The 18,207-nt window shown below is 37.2% G+C and overlaps 1 protein-coding gene across 1 annotated transcript in view; it reads left to right on the top strand.

The window, feature by feature from the left end:
• Positions 1 to 4,789: 4,789 nt before the first annotated feature.
• wdfy2 (WD repeat and FYVE domain containing 2) overlaps positions 4,790 to 18,207 on the top strand; it is a 42,333-nt gene continuing 28,915 nt past the window's right edge. The window contains exons 1-4 of the mRNA XM_034694649.1: positions 4,790 to 5,116; positions 9,101 to 9,168; positions 15,976 to 16,049; positions 18,152 to 18,206. Of these exons, the coding sequence (XP_034550540.1) occupies positions 4,977 to 5,116; positions 9,101 to 9,168; positions 15,976 to 16,049; positions 18,152 to 18,206 (337 nt within the window). The 5' untranslated portion in view covers positions 4,790 to 4,976. The remainder of the gene's footprint in view (positions 5,117 to 9,100; positions 9,169 to 15,975; positions 16,050 to 18,151; position 18,207) is intronic.

The raw sequence follows: 18,207 nt of genomic DNA, 5'->3' as shown, positions 1-18,207 counted from the left end.
GAAACAAATGTTAAAATAATAAATAAGAATAAATGTATATGTATATAAAAAAATATAAATACAACTAGAATAAAAATTAGAACATTGTAAAAAAAAAAGTAGACCACATCACTCCAGTTCTTAGATCTCTACACTGGCTTCCTGTCTGTCAGAGAATAGACTTTAAAATACTGCTGATGGTTTATAAAGCACTGAATGGTTTAGGCCCAAAATACATTGCTGATCTGCTGCTACTTTATGAACCACCTCGACCTCTGAGGTCATCAGGTACTGGTCTACTTTCAGTCCCTAGAGTCAGAACGAAACATGGTGAAGCAGCGTTCAGTCATTATGCACCACATATCTGGAACACACTCCCTATAAGCTGTAGGTCCGCTCCAACTCTCACCTCTTTTAAATCAAAGATTAAGACTTTTTTTATTTGCCACTGCCTTCCTATCTTAGCTCCTTTTAAGTCACTTTAACCTAATTTTCTTTTTAATATATTTCTAATTTTCCTTTTCTTTTCTGTTTTATCATATTTGTCATTTTAATTATGTTCTTTTATGCTTGTCTGAATGTCTCCAATGCTTTTAATCTTTTAATGTAAAGCACATTGAGTTGCCCTCTTGTATGAAATGCGCTATACAAATAAAGCTGCCTTGCCTCGCCTTGCCTAGAATAAAAATTAGGACATTATAAAAATGTGAATGCAAAATTGTACCACCCCACCTGGTGTTTCTACACCTGAAGTACTTTACAAACAGGAGCTCATAGCTCCTTGACTCAAATCCACATCAAAACAATAAACAATAACAAAGTGCAGACCATTAGTGTGAACAAAAGACTCATGGGGCACGCAGGTGACACGTGAAGGCAGCGTGGGAAATATGCATATAAAAACGGCTCCCAAATGAACGGCTCGCAACTGCGAATCGGTTCTCATCGTTCACTTAAAAGAGCCGTTCAAAAGACCGACTCGTTCTCGAACGTCACATCTCTACCTCATGCGCATGCTTGCTTGCCCGAGAGGCAGGAATGCGAGGAAAATATTCTGTACATACGTTATGTGTTTAAGAATGCAATATATAACGATACAATCATCCTCTGAGCATTTCCGCAGTTGTTTTGGAATCCATGTGTTTTCTGGTATCCGCCCTGAGACTTGATTGCATAATCAAGGTTTACTTCATCCTATGCATGCACGGGCGTGGGCTTCTGTGGAAGACAAACCTTTAAGAATATTTAAGATTCAAGATTCAAGAAAGCTTTTATTGCCAAGTGAGCTCGCACACACAAGGGATTAGACGTGGTGAATGGAACACTGGTACTTAACAATAAGACTGTAAGGACAATGGATATATAAACCTAGACACAAATCCAAAAATTCTAAATAAAAATAAAATCTGTACAAAGAAAGGTAAAGAAGTACTTTTAAAGACATGATTTTTTCAGGGGAACTGAATTCAATAACTAATATGAGCATAAAGCATTGACCCAAGAATTCACCCAGGGTAAACAGGAACTACTGGCTGACACTGTGGTACTTTGTTTTCATCTGATACCCAAATAAAGACAGCCTTTTCTGCGAAACGATCAGAAGGAGGACAGGTTTAGCTGAATAGTCGCTGCAAGGGATTGACATGCGCGCGCATGCACTCACACACCCTTTCTGTAGCTCTTTGACTTTGCTTTCTCACATGTGCAATGAGATATATGTTTCCAAATAACAATTTAAACTGTGTTCCTGTAGACTTACTTGATGCAATTTAATTTTGCTTCCCATAAGTCTGGCTATAACATGAACACATGAGCTATATATAATGTTCCAATGTTTTTGAAACTGATCTCAAAGGGCTGCACTCATCATCCTATCTGATAAGTAGGGGATCACTCCAAAAGACACCTGACACTTCACCACACGTTTGCGATTGTGCAATACAATTTACATAATGAAGCTCCTTGGAAAACATCATCACTTCCGTATAAATAGGTGGAAACCATCCGGCAGAAGGCGATAGCAAAGATGAGGAAGGTCCATTACCTCCTGTTTGACAGAGTTCTCAGAAGCAACACATACAACCCTTCATTTTCCGGTTTTTAGATGACATACTTTTCAGAATAAAACTGTTTATATGGACGGTATGGTGGGAACTTTCAGCATGGACTGACTAACTATATTAAATTACATGCACTCAGAGTTATGGCTGGAATTCAAGGTAAACAAAATACCGTACTAATATTATCTTTATTTTAATTAAAAGCTCTAATACTTAGAAATTCAAGTTTGTACTTGTCCATATCGTATTTGTGAATAGAAAATAACTTTTATGGTCCTAAGCCTACCCCAACCAGTTACAAAATTAAACTACATCATATATTTATAGTAATAATAATAAGAATTATGATAATAAACTTTATTTGTAAAGAATCTTTCTGGTCCCACGTCAAAAAGTCCACTACAACAACAACAACTTACTTGTTATAGATAGAGGTTAAAAGAAATCCACATATATCTAATGTGGAAATTAACTCTTAATATATATCTAATACAAAAACATACAACAGCACACATTTATGAAAATAGTATGGTGACAGAAGGAGCAAGTGAGTCTGGAAATGCTGTAGTTTGCATAGCTTCTCAATATTATGATCCTGTATTTTTGGTTCTTGTACATAAAAGCATCACCATAAATCTAATTTCAGCTTCCTGAGAGTAAACATAAACATCAGAGATTTTATTATAGTTATTCTCAAACTTGCACTTTCAGTATAATGCTTTATTACAATAGCATATTGATAACCCAAAGTTTTACCTTGGGACACTTCGACTTTTTTATTTTGAAATCCAGACAGACTATATCTGGAAATTGTTGTGCCTGCCTTTAACGACTTTTTGTAAACACAGCTTGGACGAATACCAAAAGTACTTTGGTGAGTTTGATATCGTTTTATTTGCTGATGTGCAAACCAAATATTTAGAGACTCCATGAGGTCATATGTTTGTTTCAGGGTAAAACTCTGCTTGGGGTAAAATCAATAGCTAAACAATCATGAATGTCAGTGTGCGTTTAAGATTGAAAGTTATGACCGGATGAGGTTTGTTTTGCTGTAATTTTAGCTTGACTGTTGTGGAACTCAATTTAGGTAGTGCATGAAGTTACCTAGAACATTATGGAGAAGACTTCAGGTTCAAAGTAAGGTACACAAAGTGACCATTTGGGTTTCTCACTTTTTGGAGGTTAGTAAGAAATTAATTAAATACCTCTCCACATAAAGCTTTAAGTCTGCAATTAGTATTAGTAATCCTAACTTAATAGTAATAACTTCCTGTTTTTATTAAAGCTGCAAGTTACAAGTATTGATGATCTGTAGGCTATAAAATCAAGTTTTGGGCATTAATGCTGAAACGTTGTCTTTTCATAAATAAAACATTAACAGCATCTTATTAACCCAAAATAAATGTGTGACCCATTTGTTAGTAAAAGGTTTCATTATGATAATTTCATAGTGAATAACTACTTCCTGGCTCTGAGGCATTTTTAGAGCTTCTGGTATTTTTTTCCTGGATATAAAACAGACAATAAAAATCACACTGATGTCTCTGTATGACCTTCAAAAGTGACTACACCCATAATCAACACGTTTGAGAATCAACATGAGTTCCCCCTGCAGAAAATATGCATATTACAGTGTCAGGTTGTCACTTTTAAGTGCTGTCCATGAAGAATGACCTACATTTGTTGCAACCAAATTTGATTTAATTTAATAACTTGATAACAAGTCAGGTTAAACCATTGTTTATTGTTTAATAAAGTTGTACTACAAAATATAAAGAAAATGACAAATAGCCTCCAGTGAGGAATAATTATGAAACAAATGAAATGGTTCTCAATGCTTGTTTAGAAGCTAAAAAAGCGAACCAGAGCATCAGCATAAAAAAAACAACAACAATTTCTATAGTTATTTTTGATGCCTGTAATTTCTGCAGTGCAATAGTTATCAGATAAAAGAAGACAGGGGATGATATTTTCATCCTAAATCACCACTAACAGATGCACAGGACAAAATCCTACTTTCCTAACTTATAAATAAATATTCAGTTGTTTTTTTTAAACTTTCCATTCTTTTCTTTTCATCATTGTTTTAAGTATTACTCCCTCTTATTCATCTTTTTTTGGTTTGTATGTACATATTCTGTTCTACATTGATACTTTGTCTTTGTGTTGATTGTTTCCTTTGGAGGGCCACTCAACAAGCCTGTTGTATTTGTCCACAGGAGGTGCCAAATTCTCAAACTATAAGGTAGGAGCTTTACTTTAATGCCTCATATAAGATAAGATAAGATAAGATAAGATAAGATAAGATAAGATATACTTTATTGGTCCCCCATTGGGGGAAATTCTTTTGTTACAGCAGCTTACAGCACGGGGCAGGGGAATACAACAATGTACTAACATTGTTAAAAAATATAATATCAATAACAATAGCAATGACAAAGGTAAAATATAATAAAATAAAATAAAATAAAATAGAATAGAATAAAATAGAATAAAATAGAATAAAATAGAATAAAATAGAATAAAATAAAATAAAATAAAATAAAATAAAATAAAATAAAATATGACAACTAAATATGAATATCTGATCACATTTTACACACTGATACAAAACCTCATATACTCTGTTTAATAATTGAAATAGATTAAAATGTTTCTTTAACAAAAGTTGTAGATATCATGCCCTTATTTTGAAAGTGTAACGTCAATTTACCTCACCGGAAGTCTTATTTTCCTCACCGGAAGTGCTTGTTGTCTGGAGGAGGCGGGTGTGCGTGTTGTCAGCTGACCAGCAGCATCTCCTGTAGCCGTCACAACACCGTGCTGCTGCCCCGCTGACAGCTAGTGAGTAGCTCCTGGCCGAGGCTCTGTCGGACCGGGCTGGGTTATGTTTCCCGGAGCAAGAACCGTAGACGGAGGCTCGTTCACCGACAACCCATGGCGGCAGAGATTCAGCCCCAGCAGGCGCAGGCTCGGAAGCCATGTCTGCTGAGCAAGATCGAGGCTTTCCAAGATGTTGTTAGCTCGGCGGTTATCATCCCCAAGGAGGACGGCGTTATCAGCGTGTCGGAGGACAGGTGAGCCCGGAGCTTAACGACGCAGGGTCCATAAATTAGCTCCACATTTCAAACCCTTCTGGTGTTTTCTGCAGCATTGACCCTCCTTTTGTCTGTTATTGATTGAGCTCCAGTCTGGTTTAATGATTGCACAGCCGCTTGAATGTGTAAACAGTCCAGCTATACGGTTATAGCAGAAAACATACCCTAATGTTTCTACAGCTCTCGGTCAGCTGACTGCTTTGCATGCTAGTTTATGACTCTATACTTTATCTAATGTGTTTTGCAAATGAGCAGAAACATAGAAACATGACCATGAATGGAAGAATAATGCATATTTAGGGGATGGAATGATAGCTCTCTACACTACAGGCCCACGATAACGACATTATCACGATACAGTCATTAATGGAGAAATTGCTAGACAGTAATATAATGTTAAATCAATTAATCAGACTTTATTTGTTAAGGGTTTTTCATACAGTACATGAAAATATTAAAATCAGAATATATCTAAAAAAATTAGAAGACCCCCCCCATCCCAATCCCAACCCCAGAATCCACATGTAAGGTTAAGAACATGATATATGCAATAATAATAATAAATAAAAATAATTTGGAGGTAAAATAAGATGTTTAAACTCACCAAAATATAATAAATTAATAAGATAATAAATAACTTAAATATTATAACCAGTAAAATAAACTAAGATAATACACTAAAAGTAAATACAGCAAAGGAAAACAGAATAAAATGTTAAAAAGCTGAGAGTTAATCTGTAAAAAATCTTAACATGATAAGATCAAATTAATAACTAAATACAAAATGAAATAATCCACAATAAATTAAAATAAGTAAATAAATAATACAATTAACTGAATATTAATAAAGGTGTCTATACAAGTTTAAAAGAGGACAGTATATACAAAAAAAAAAAGATTCAAGACAGTAATATAATGTTACATCAGTTAATCAATCAGACTTAATTGTCAAGTGTTTTTCATACAGTACATGAAAATATTAAAATCAGAGTATATTAAAACAAATTAGAAGACCCCCCCATCCCAATCCCAACTCCACAATCCATATGTAAGGTTAAGAACATGATATATGCAATAATAATAATAATAATAATAATAATAAATAAAAATAATTTGGAGGTAAAATAAGATGTTTAAACTCACCAAAATATAATAAATTAATAAGATAATAAATAACTTAAATATTATAACCAGTAAAATAAACTAAGATAATACACTAAAAGTAAATACAGCAAAGGAAAACAGAATAAAATGTTAAAAAGCTGAGAGTTAATCTGTAAAAATCTTAACATGATAAGATCAAATTAATAACTAAATAAAAAATGAAATGATCCACAATAAATAAAAATAAGTAAATAAATAATACAATTAACTGAATATTAATAAAGGTGTCTATACAAGTTTAAAAGAGGAAAGAATATACTAAAAAAAAAATGATTCAAGACAGTAATATAATGTTACATCAGTTAATCAATCAGACTTAATTGTCAAGTGTTTTTCATACAGTACATGAAAATATTAAAATCAGAGTATATTAAAACAAATTAGAAGACCCCCCATCCCAATCCCAACCCCAGAATCCATATGTAAGGTTAAGAACATGATATATGCAATAATAATAATAATAATAATAAATAAAAATAATTTGGAGGTAAAATAAGATGTTTAAACTCACCAAAATATAATAAATTAATAAGATAATAAATAACTTAAATATTTTAACCAGTAAAAGAAACTAAGATAATACACTAAAAGTAAATACAGCAAAGGAAAACAGAAAAAATGTTAAAATACTGAGAGTTAATCTGTAAAAATCTTAACATGATAAGATAAAATTAATAACTAAATACAAAATTACATAATCCACAATAAATTAAAATAAGTAAATAAATAATACAATTAACTGAATATTAATATAGGTGTCTATAATAATATAAGATAGCACAGTATACCTAAAAAAGTGGTTAAAATTTCAATATCTGATAAAATGAAGAACACAAAATGCCCCTTAGAGGTAATTTCTATTCACCTAAATTTGTATTCCATCTTTATTTATCTATTTTTATTTTTACTAATTTTATTTTTCTAATTGAAACTTTTTCTTTATTGTACATGTCTGGGTTGCTGCAACAACCGGATCAATAAATTAATATCTTATCTTATCTTAATGTGCAGTGCCGCTGTGGGGAGTTATGACATAGTGATGCTGCATTGAGCATGCTTTATTACTGTTACATTAGAATAAAGATGTTTGATTCTAGCATTTTAATAATTTAATTGCACAAGTCAGGACAACAATCTTGCTGTATTGATATTTTGTCCCACCCCTATGGACACATTGGCTTGCTGGGTAGTAACAAAATGAACTCTGAAAATTGACCCAAACTGGGTCACTTGCTAGAATAAAAAGACTCCCCTCCTGCTCTCTTAGTTGAGACATTGCCTTTGGCTGTGTGTATGCTTGCCCCTCTTTTATGTGTGTAGTGTGTCAGTCTGTTGACATATGTGCAAATGCTGGAGGATAGGTTTGTGGCTCTGTAGTCTGTATGTTTAAAGGTTGATACTATTTCATGAATTCCCTACTAACCTTTGTAATATATAAACTTATCTAAGTAGTGTAACTGAGCTATATGATCCAGGATGGCAAACTACATCTTCTTATTGAACTAGATATAGAGGATAAATACTAACGCAGACTAACCAGATGGCAGAGTGTCTACTTTACCACCTACAGGCTGAGCCACAGGATTTAAAACAAAGGTGTCCAAGTCTGGAGACTGGTGTAACAACTTAAGAGAGAAGATGTTCACAGATTACTGACATGGACACTAATCTAAGGATTTATTGACCTGGAAGAAAATAATTTAGATGTTTCTATCATAATGAAATATTACCCTGTCACTACTAAACCTCACTCCTGATGTTAACAGTGACGCTGACACCTTGGACTGAGGAGTTGCTGTCAGATCATGAAGTAGAGATGAGAACATACTGTGGAGAGGACTGTTTGTGACTCAACTGGCTCTTTTGCTTGACGTTTGTTTGAGTCAAATAACTTCAATATTTTTCTCAAACTGGAAAAAGTCCACAGAGGAAGCTGGAGCTACTGAATTTTAATAAGCTGTTGAATTTCAATCAGCTCCAACTTCACCTCCTCTGCTGCGACATCAATAGAGAGAGAGGGTTTCAGAACAGGTTATTCCCCTTCTCATATTACAGCACGTCTTTACAAGGCTGGCCAGTGATGTCATTAATTCCCTTATTTTCATAAGAGATGTTGGATTTTAGGAACATACAGATCATTTCCTGCAGGTTTGGTAAGTGCGCATTGTTGCAGTTATTGATTTGGCTCTTGAAGTTAATGCTTCACAGCAAATCTTCTTCTGGTTATAGCATTCTGAGAGCTAGTGGTATATCTAAAAGAGCCAATTATTGATTATTTTCATACATTTTTCATTAAAAAAGCTGATGCGACTCATCTTTAATTCATCAGCGTTTCAAGAAGTTAAACTCTGAGCTCTTCCCATGTGTCTGTTCCCTGATAATCAGGCCTGTCACAGAAATGTCACCAGCAGCATAAATGTTTCCTGTTTTTGCTGATACAAAAAATTATTCCACAGAACATACTGTATAATGCAGAAAGCAATACTTGGAGAGTGCTCACATTTATTTTCCATAGACTGAACCACCACTCCATAGTTGTAACACTGTCTGCAGCACATGAAGCTGTGCATTACAGCCTTCCTTCTGGGTACAGTTGCATTATCCATGTCTGTGTTAAATTGTTATGCAGTCCACAAATGAAAGGTCAAGATATTCTCTGTATCAGCCATCGTGTCAGTAATCTGCAGCCTTTTTCCTCCTTTCAAAATCAGTTTCAGTCTCAAAAAATCCAGTTCTAGGTCAAGTGCTGCAAGGGTTTTTGGAAGACGCTAAAACATTATGGTTGGTTTGATCCTGCAGGACGATTCGAGTATGGCTGAAGAGAGACAGCGGGCAGTATTGGCCCAGTGTCTTCCACACAATGACATGTAAGTATTCCTTCTTCATCATACAGAAGCCTTCTTTTTAAAGCAGGATGTTAAAACAAATCCAATATGAGTGTTTAAATGAGCTGAATTATTCACTTGTTAAGGATACTGTAATAATAGTATTTGTTGCATTAGTCAGCAGCGTGGTGCAGATAACATGTCCTTTTTAGAACGGACATGTGTTGAATTCCTGTTTTTCGTTCACTCTTCCTCTGATGAACATGATTCACTTAGACTCCGCCTCTCAGAATGACATGAAGAACTTTTTAATTTGCTCCTGAATTCGCATCAACATGTTGTCCCGTGGGAACACTCACGCTCCTTTCTCACACTGTATCTGTAAACCATTCTCAGAGACAGAACGTACCACTCTAAGAAGAAGAAGGGGGGGTCAGGGGGGGGAGGCAGTCCAAGTAGTGCTGGTCTCTTCAGCGGTACTGCAGTGCTGCACGTCTGTGACACTGTTTGTCCTTGTTTCCCTCCAGTTGAGCAACTGAAGGAAATCCCGTGCTACCATCAGCAAGATCTGTGGTTTGCAGTAGCAGCACCAGAGGCTGCAGACGTTAACATTTCAGAAAACTGGAGATAGAGTGTAAAAGATAACAAACTGGCCACTGTTTCCAGATTTAAAGATTTAAAGTCAGTCAAACATAAACACATTTTATCAACAGAAAAGACTTAAAATAAGACAGATTGTAGTTTGGATCTAGTTTTAACATTTAGACGTGTTTTTAATACATTAAGGCTTTTAGTGTCTGAGTTGCCTCATCTCTTGTTTGCTCTCTGGAAGCTTTCAGTGCAGGTCAATTTTCAGGGACTTTGTTCCCACATTTATTTCGTCTCCTAAAACTCAGTCAGTGCGTTCAGGACATTACGACAGCACAGTGTCGTCCATAGTGGTTAAATGTTCAACAGAAATGTCTGAAGTATTTTCATTCTGGGGTTGTCCTCACCACGAGTCATCGGGCAGAGTTCAACAGACAGGAAGTTCTTTAAATAGTTGTACCCTCTCACTTTGAACTTTAAAGAAATTACCTTATTAGGCAGTTTTTTGAGAATAAAACAAACTACTATGTGATAGCTTTTTTTTGGATAACTTTATTTTTGGAAGCAGTTTCATAGGTAGGAAAGTGACAGTACAGTGTGGTACAGAAGACTTCCATTCTTCTCATTTTTTCTCTCCCACAGACCCACACCACTTGTACTTCTAAAAATATTGTGTAAACAATACAGATTACATACAGCAAATACACAAATAAGGAAAATGTGTGAATCAGACCAAATTCTTTAACCAAATGTTAAAGAATAAAAACCTAGAAAATAAAAATAAGAGAGGGGGGTTTCAGTCATCACAATCAGGCATTGACATCAAAGATTCAATATGATTTAAAGCTAGGGTTGGTAGTCTCGGAAAACCGGCATGAATTTGAATGTAGCTTTTCCTCATGACTCGGTCTAACCCCTCCCCTCCTCCCTCGGAGCTCCTCCAAAACGACGCCCCCCCGCTCACATGCACGAGCGCCGCTGATTCTCGACCATATGATGGTGACTGATTCAAAACCGGTCCTCACCAAAACATTATCATAGTGAAAGTTAAAAACACAAACAAACATGGCTGCTGCTAGCACTCACAACTGTCATGCTAGCATTATCCAGTTGTACCGGTGACACTATATCATGAGAAAAGTTATAATACATATATAACACTGTAACAGCTCTACTGTTTGTTAAACGTGTTCAGTGTAGATGCTCTTAATTCCTACAGTGTTGACGGTCAGTGAAGGCATCAGAAGAGGTGTAGAGTATATGAGTGGGAGAGAGGAGAGACAAGAGGAGAAGTTCTTCATTCATTCAAACATTGATTGTTGTTTTGTTGTTGGTTGTCGTGATCACGGCCGACAGTGACCGGTTATTAAAACTCAACGTGTTCACGAATCGGCTCGTCATCACTACAGCGTCCAGACGGACGCTACAATAAATATATATTTTCTGTAGGACTTACTGAACGTCATTAATTATTCTGCTTGTTGGTGAGAGCTTTTTAGACTCTGATCCGGACTACAGTCCTGAGCAAAGCACCTCATCAGGTCAGAGGGGACAGGCCCGAGGACGAGCGAGAGGGGCAGTCAGTAGAGTCAGGGGAAGTAGAGGCAGGAGATGTGGACTCGGAGGAGTGCACGCCGGGGAAATGTACGCGCAGGAGGAGGGCAGAACGGCTGGACGGGATTTGATTGGTTTAAAATTTGGGGAGCCAAAAAATGGTGATTGGTTGGTGTTTTCCCAGGTTTACTCCGGCTGTAGATAGCAGCTTTTTTTCACTCTTTTTTAGGAACACATTATGTAATGATTGCCATCAGGACATAAAGATCATTTTAACCAGTATGACAAAAAGTGTATCTAAATCTGATTACCAACCCCAGCTTTAAGAGAGGACTCCAAGTCTTTTCCAATGAGTTTGAGGAACCATTAAGGGAAAACCTGAGCTTTTCAAGTCTAATAGACAGTAACAACTCTTTCACCCATCTGTTATGACATGGAGGTTGAGGGTGTTTCCATTTGAGGAGTATAAGTCATGACTTTAGAGGTAACCGGCTGCAGGGAGGCACCAAACAAGGCCCAGAAAGGATCAGGAGTGATAGTTATATTATACGCTGTGCTAAACGTTTTGAATATTTCCGACCAGAATGTGGCAACCCTGGGACTGAACCAGAACATATGAGAATGGTCGGCTAGGGATTGTTTGCACCTATTGCATGAGTCGGTTACATTGGGGTAAATCCAAGCGGCAACCTCCGGTCTCAAACGATGAAGCCCATGCGGCAGTGTTATAAACTGCGAAACATCAAGAAGCCGCTTGAGGCTGGCTGCAGAAACACCGGAAACCACGTAGACATGAATGGGAACGTCACAGATACTACGTCCATTATTTATACAGTCTATGATCAGACCCAAATGTTAAAAAAAAGAAGAAAAAAAACCTAGCAGAATGGAAATAAAAAAAGAAATAAAAAAAAGGGGGGTCTCAGTCATAACAATCAGGCAGGGACGTCAAAGATTCAATATGATTTAAGAGAGGACTCCAAGTCTTTTCCAATGAGTTTGAGGAACAATTGAGGGAAAACTTGAGCTTTTCAAGTCACACTCAGTAACCACTCTTTCACCCATCTGTTATGAGATGGATGTTGAGGGTGTTTCCATTTGAGGAGTATAAGTCACCTGGCCAAGAGGGTGGCAAAGGCAAGAACAGCCTGCATGACTTTAGAGGTAACAGCCTGCAGGGTGGCGCCAAACAAGGCCAAGAAAGGATCAGGAGTGATAGTTATATTAGAATATTTCGGACCAGAATGTGGCAACCCTGGGACAGAACCAGAACATATGAGAATGGTCGCCTGGGGATTGTTTGCACCTATTAAATGAGTCAGTTATGTTGGGGTAAATCTGAGATAGTCTCAAATTAGTGAGGTGAGCTTTGTGCACAACTTTACACTGTAGGAGGCCGGGCTATGTGATGGCTTTTGAGCATTTTGAGCTCACAGTGGATTGTTCTTCAGTGATCTGACATGTTGGTGTTTCTGCCGCTGTTCAGTTTTGTTTAAATGTCAAACTTGCAATAAAGAAAATAGACAGAATAAGCAAGAATACATTAACAGAGTTAATCACCTTTTAATGAAATATTTTTCAAGTAAACAAGGCGATGAAAGAAAAGGAAGCACTAAAAATGCAAAATAAAACAGCACAACGGCAGAGTGTCAACAAAAACAAAACACGTTCAGCGTGATCGACTTAAACCAACACGGACTGAGGAGTGAAAATGTTTGTGTACCTTACAATTAACCCACAGGGGCCGGATAGAATAACTCCACCACCGATGTGTGACCATCGTGAAGCTGTGAATGTTAAACTGTTGTCGAGATTTATCCATCGCCTGCTTCTCCTTGAGGAGCGCAGGAGGACTGGAACCAAGGTCTAGATCAGATCAGACAGCAGATGAATATCAAGCTCAGGTGATGCGCTTTGAATCACAACTCATGAAGCAGGTGGAACATCAGCACCAGATGCACAGACCCAGCTGATGTTATCAGACAGGTTATATGTGTTGGCTCAGGCGGTCAGAGTCGTGTTTGAAGTTGTTTAGAAGCAGGGTCTCTTTTTCATGACCTTCAGGGAACAGCGACAGTGGGAGAAAAACGGGCAATGTGCTGTTACACTTTTCAATATGTCAATCATAATATGGTGTACAATGAAGAAGCATCCATTAAAGAGTGCATTTGAGCTATAACTCAGTTTCTACTATATGTCTATGAGCTGTTCTTCACATTTAAAACAGTACATGTGTTTGCAACATGCACCTCCTGAATCCAAAATATCTCTATTTCACCTTGAAATTTGCACAAATGAATCTGATGGTAGCTCACAGCCAGCTTGAGCTTCATGCAGCTGCATCTAAATGGTGTAAAGCACGGCCATTAAGGTCAGATCACCATCCAGCAGGTAATATGCACACACACTGAGTGAGAAAGCATGGCTCATTAAAACAAAATACTAATTTTTTCTTCTTGAAATGCACTAAATTCAGACTAATGCAAGGTGTTAATTGTAAATGTTCATTTTGCACCAATAGTGTTTTGCAGCACTGAGTTGTAAATTCCAAATTAGGGTGTTTAAAAAATGAGTGTTATGGTATATATATAATGTTTTGGGTCTGTTCTTAGATTATGTGTTTTGAACTTTATTGGGACTGCTGACATTTTTCAATTATACTGTTCACTTTGGGTGAGCACTGAGTATTTTTTGATTAGTTTTGGGTCAGCACGCCAATTATCTTTCTGTACTGAGATTATCTCAAATGTTTCAAACGATGTTCAAACCCAGAGAACTCTGCTAAGTTATTTAAGGTTTGTTTTGTTGCCTGTCTTCCAAACAAACACTAACACACCTGAAGATATATTAGAGAGTGAGGAGGGATTTGGGAAATTATTGAGTCCTTTTATTAAGAGCAATTTCATCAAAATAATTAACTTTACATGCTTAAATGTGACTCACTGTAATGTAAATGAAACCTAGAGTACTTTGTCTTTGAAAGTGATTTCTTTCATTGGCAACATAGAGTTTAAAAGTTGATGTTTTTTGGTTAATAGTGGCCAAACAAGGCCCTAAAAATTCAGAGTCAGGGTCCGGCCTGTGCTGCTACTTTCTGAGACCTTTCAGTAACATCGTATGGTCTTTCCCACTTGATGCAGGTTCTCTCTCGTGATCACAAGATCTGCTATTGATGAACATGAAAGTGCGTCTATAACAGTGCATGTTTTTATTTTTTGTTTTGTGTTTGAGCTTTTCATGCCTACATAGAGAGGATACGACAGTTGATAGCACAGGAAACTGTGAGAGAGAGTGGGGGATGTCACGTGGTGAAGAGCTGCAGGTTGGGATCCGTTTTGAGGACAAGAGCCTCCGTACATGGGGCCCAGGATTTAACCACTAGACCAAACCAGTGACTCAACAGTGCATTTTTTAGAGGAGATTTACAAGATGAAACTGAATTAACAAGGTTAATTGCACTTAAATGTAAAAAAGCCAGTATTTTTACTAGGGATGTACATTTTAGTAATTTCCGTGATCGATTTTTGGAAATGTTAACAATCATTTATCGATTAATTGATTAAAAAAAACATTATTATTCTTACGTCAAAAACAATGCCAAATACGTTGTTTTCCCCCTAATTGTATTTTCTACAGCAACATAATGCAAATAACTGACAGTATTGAATACGGGTACATGTTTGACACGCAGAATATCAACGATCAGGCTCATAGAAATATTCTACGCGGACATAGTCTTATAAAGTGAAGGCTGAGACTACTAACAGGAAAGTACTTCAGACTCACAGTGTCCAGTTTTCTGTCTACTCGTTCTTATTGAGAAAAATAAACATGTGTATTCGGTCAGGTGTCAGCCGGGAGCACAACCGGGTCATTATCAGTCCAGCGTCAGAAAAGCACAGACGGCTCTGATGTTGCTGGTCTGCAAACATAGCGCACTAACATTTCCCACCTGTTACCTTTGTATCCAAAGGTGGGAAATGTCCTGTTTAAAGCTGTCAACCTTCGTGTCCATGTCGTTGTTGGCAGCAGTTTTGTATTGATCCTCTTTTAAGAAGCGCACGTGGAGACCTGACGTGCAGCCGCAGCCCCCAGCTGAGCGTCTCCGCTGTGCGCAACACCTTTAAACAGCTGATTCACATCGAAACATGCTTTAAACTTACAACACCTTCCTGATAGCTGAGTGTAATATGAGACCACATGATGTTTGTTCCACGTGACGGAAAATTGATAACAAAAATGCGTGTTTCGAGTAATTTCTTAACAATCAATTAATCGATAATCGATTAATTGTGGTCATCCCTAATTTTTACCCAGAAATCAGATTTTTTTTGTTTACATTTTGTTGTCAAATGACTTAAATCTAAGCTTTATCAGTGTTATTGTTGTTGGAAGTTCACTATCTTCTGTTAAAACATGAGAGCAGTTATTCTGAAAGGCTCAGTCCAGCAGTGACAATGACTTGATCATCACAGTATTCTACATACTCACCTTTTTAAAAACAGGAATTTAATCCATGAAGTTCCCCTTAAAATAACACCATCCTTCTTCAAAGGTCTTTTTATTTAGATTTTGACACATTACAAAACAGATCAATGCAAACAATTCAAGGAGGTGATGTTAAAATAACACCATCCTTAAACAGACACCTGTATCACCTGTATGCAGAGAGCTCACTGTTTGTCTTGTCTGTCTCTGTGTCTCCAGCACAGTGCACCTGTATGTCCTTTAACCCAGAGACCAGGAGGCTGTCTGTGGGGATGGATACCGGCAGTATCTGTGTAAGTCCACCTACCAACCTGCTCCCTCTCCAAACACAACCCACTGCCCTTTCTCTTTTCCTCTCTCCCTCTTTGTTTCCATTTCTTGCTGCTCCTGTTCCTTATCACCTGATGTCCACATGTCATTCCAGGAGGCTGTATTTCTGTCTGTATGCTAACAGGAAGATCTTGTGGTATTTCTCATTGTCTTCAGGCTCAAATTGTATGTATTCCTGTCTGCGTTTTGGCTGATCTCAAGTCCACAATGGGGATGTTTCTAACAAGTTTGTTTTGTCAGTTGAAATGAGGGCTTTGTTAGGTCACTGTGGGCTCTCTCATAAGCCCCTTTCACACATGACCTCCTGACATTTTCTGGATAAATTCAGGACATTCTGGCTCTGATGTTTCAGGAGCTAGCTGTTCATCCATGCACCTCACTGCATCGGAGTCTTAACAGTCTCTGCAATACAAACTCAACAGTTAAGAGCAATGTACAGACAACTGAGGCGAGCATCAACGAGTACAAAGCAGAGACTCCACTCAGTGTGAACAATGTCATCACCCTGTTCACTTGGTTGCTGTGAACGTTCCAGACTATCACCTGCTGCGTCACACGTCAACTCACCCTCCTCTTGTGGACTTTCCACTCGAGGGCTGTCAGGTAAAATTCCAGAGAAAGTCAGGGTGTAAAACGTAGCTGTTTGTGTTCACACATGCAGCACATCTGCAGGAAATTTTCAGAAGTGCAATGCATGTGTGAATGGAGCTTTAGTGAGACAGAAAAAACTCTGAATGTCGTCTAAATTATTCAGAGGTGGTAGAGTGGATTAAAAATACTTTCCAAAATGGGCAGATTGTGGTTCATTTAGATAAGACATTTCCTATTTAGGGTAGAGGAGTTTACTAACACAGTCCTACAGTGTAATGACACATTGGTCTCTTCTTACACCACCCTGGGAGCTCTGAAAAACAGTAAACAAAGCCATCTTTAGTGGTTAGTGTCAAATATTTCTCCTCTTTAATTGTTTGATAATATGAGCAGAGCTGCCCTCTCATGTGCCTGATGGGTCCTGGCTGTTCTTCTTTATATAGCATGTTTTATTTTTTTATTTTATTTATCTTTTATTTAAACTTGAAAATCATTGAGAGCAAAGCCCTCATTTACAATGACGTCGAGCATATAAAAGAAACATTAAAATGCATGGCAAGCAAATAAAAGATAAAACCTTAAAAGAATGTCGATCAATTAAAAACAGACAACAATTAAAAAGTAATGTTAAAACCATTGAAAAGTAATGTTAACACAAATTAGTTAAAACAGGTGCAATCAGAGGTTAAAAAGTTTAAAACTAATGATTTAGAATGACTAAAAGAAACCAGTGCATTCATTTTTAAAGTGCTTTGAAGTGAGTTCCATGCAGATGGTGCAAAAAAGCCAAAAGCAGATCTTCCCATCTCTGAAGTAACTCTTGGAACCTGGAGAACCTGTGCTCCAGAGGACCAAAGTAACATGGATGATAAATATGAGGGTTGCATCCCAATAAACACTTTCTTAATAAAGAGGTATGAGTGCAAATCACACCTTTCAGTCAGAGAAGACCATCCCACCTTATTGCAAAGGATGCAATGATAAGTATTGTAATTATCACTGGTAATAAATGTTATTCTTGTTGCTTGGGAACTTCACAGTAACCCCTGTTTGTTTTGGAACAAGTTAACCCAACTCGAAGTCAGACAGAAACAGCAACATCACAGAAAGCAACCCTCAAACTTCAAGTTCCCCAAAGTGATTTTATTAAGGGCGGTGGTTCACACTCAGTCAGTCACACCCTGCTGTTCTTCTTTCCACTTTCCCGCAGTCTTATCTTACTAAACTGATTTGCATTAACGCTTTTAGAAGCAATGAAGGAAACTATCTCTCTCTGCAAGAGGAAGGCTTCAGATGCATTTATAAGATCAGCAGGATACCTTCTCTTGGTTTGTGTAATGCTCCTGTTAGTATTAAGATGTATTGACTCATAAACTCTGGTTTATAATTGCTCTGGCATTTATAAATCTACTGGGAAAGCTCAGTCATTGACCTCAGTCAGTGCGACCACTTATCTGCACTTCCTTTCTTTCAGGAGTTCATCCTGTCTGAAGACTACAACAAGATGACTCCAGCAAACACTTACCAGGG

The sequence above is a fragment of the Notolabrus celidotus genome, chromosome 10 (assembly GCF_009762535.1).
Source record: "Notolabrus celidotus isolate fNotCel1 chromosome 10, fNotCel1.pri, whole genome shotgun sequence".
Lineage (NCBI taxonomy): Eukaryota > Metazoa > Chordata > Actinopteri > Labriformes > Labridae > Notolabrus > Notolabrus celidotus.
The sequence above is the reverse complement of the archived record's forward strand: the minus strand, read 5'-3'. Positions and strand labels throughout refer to the sequence as shown.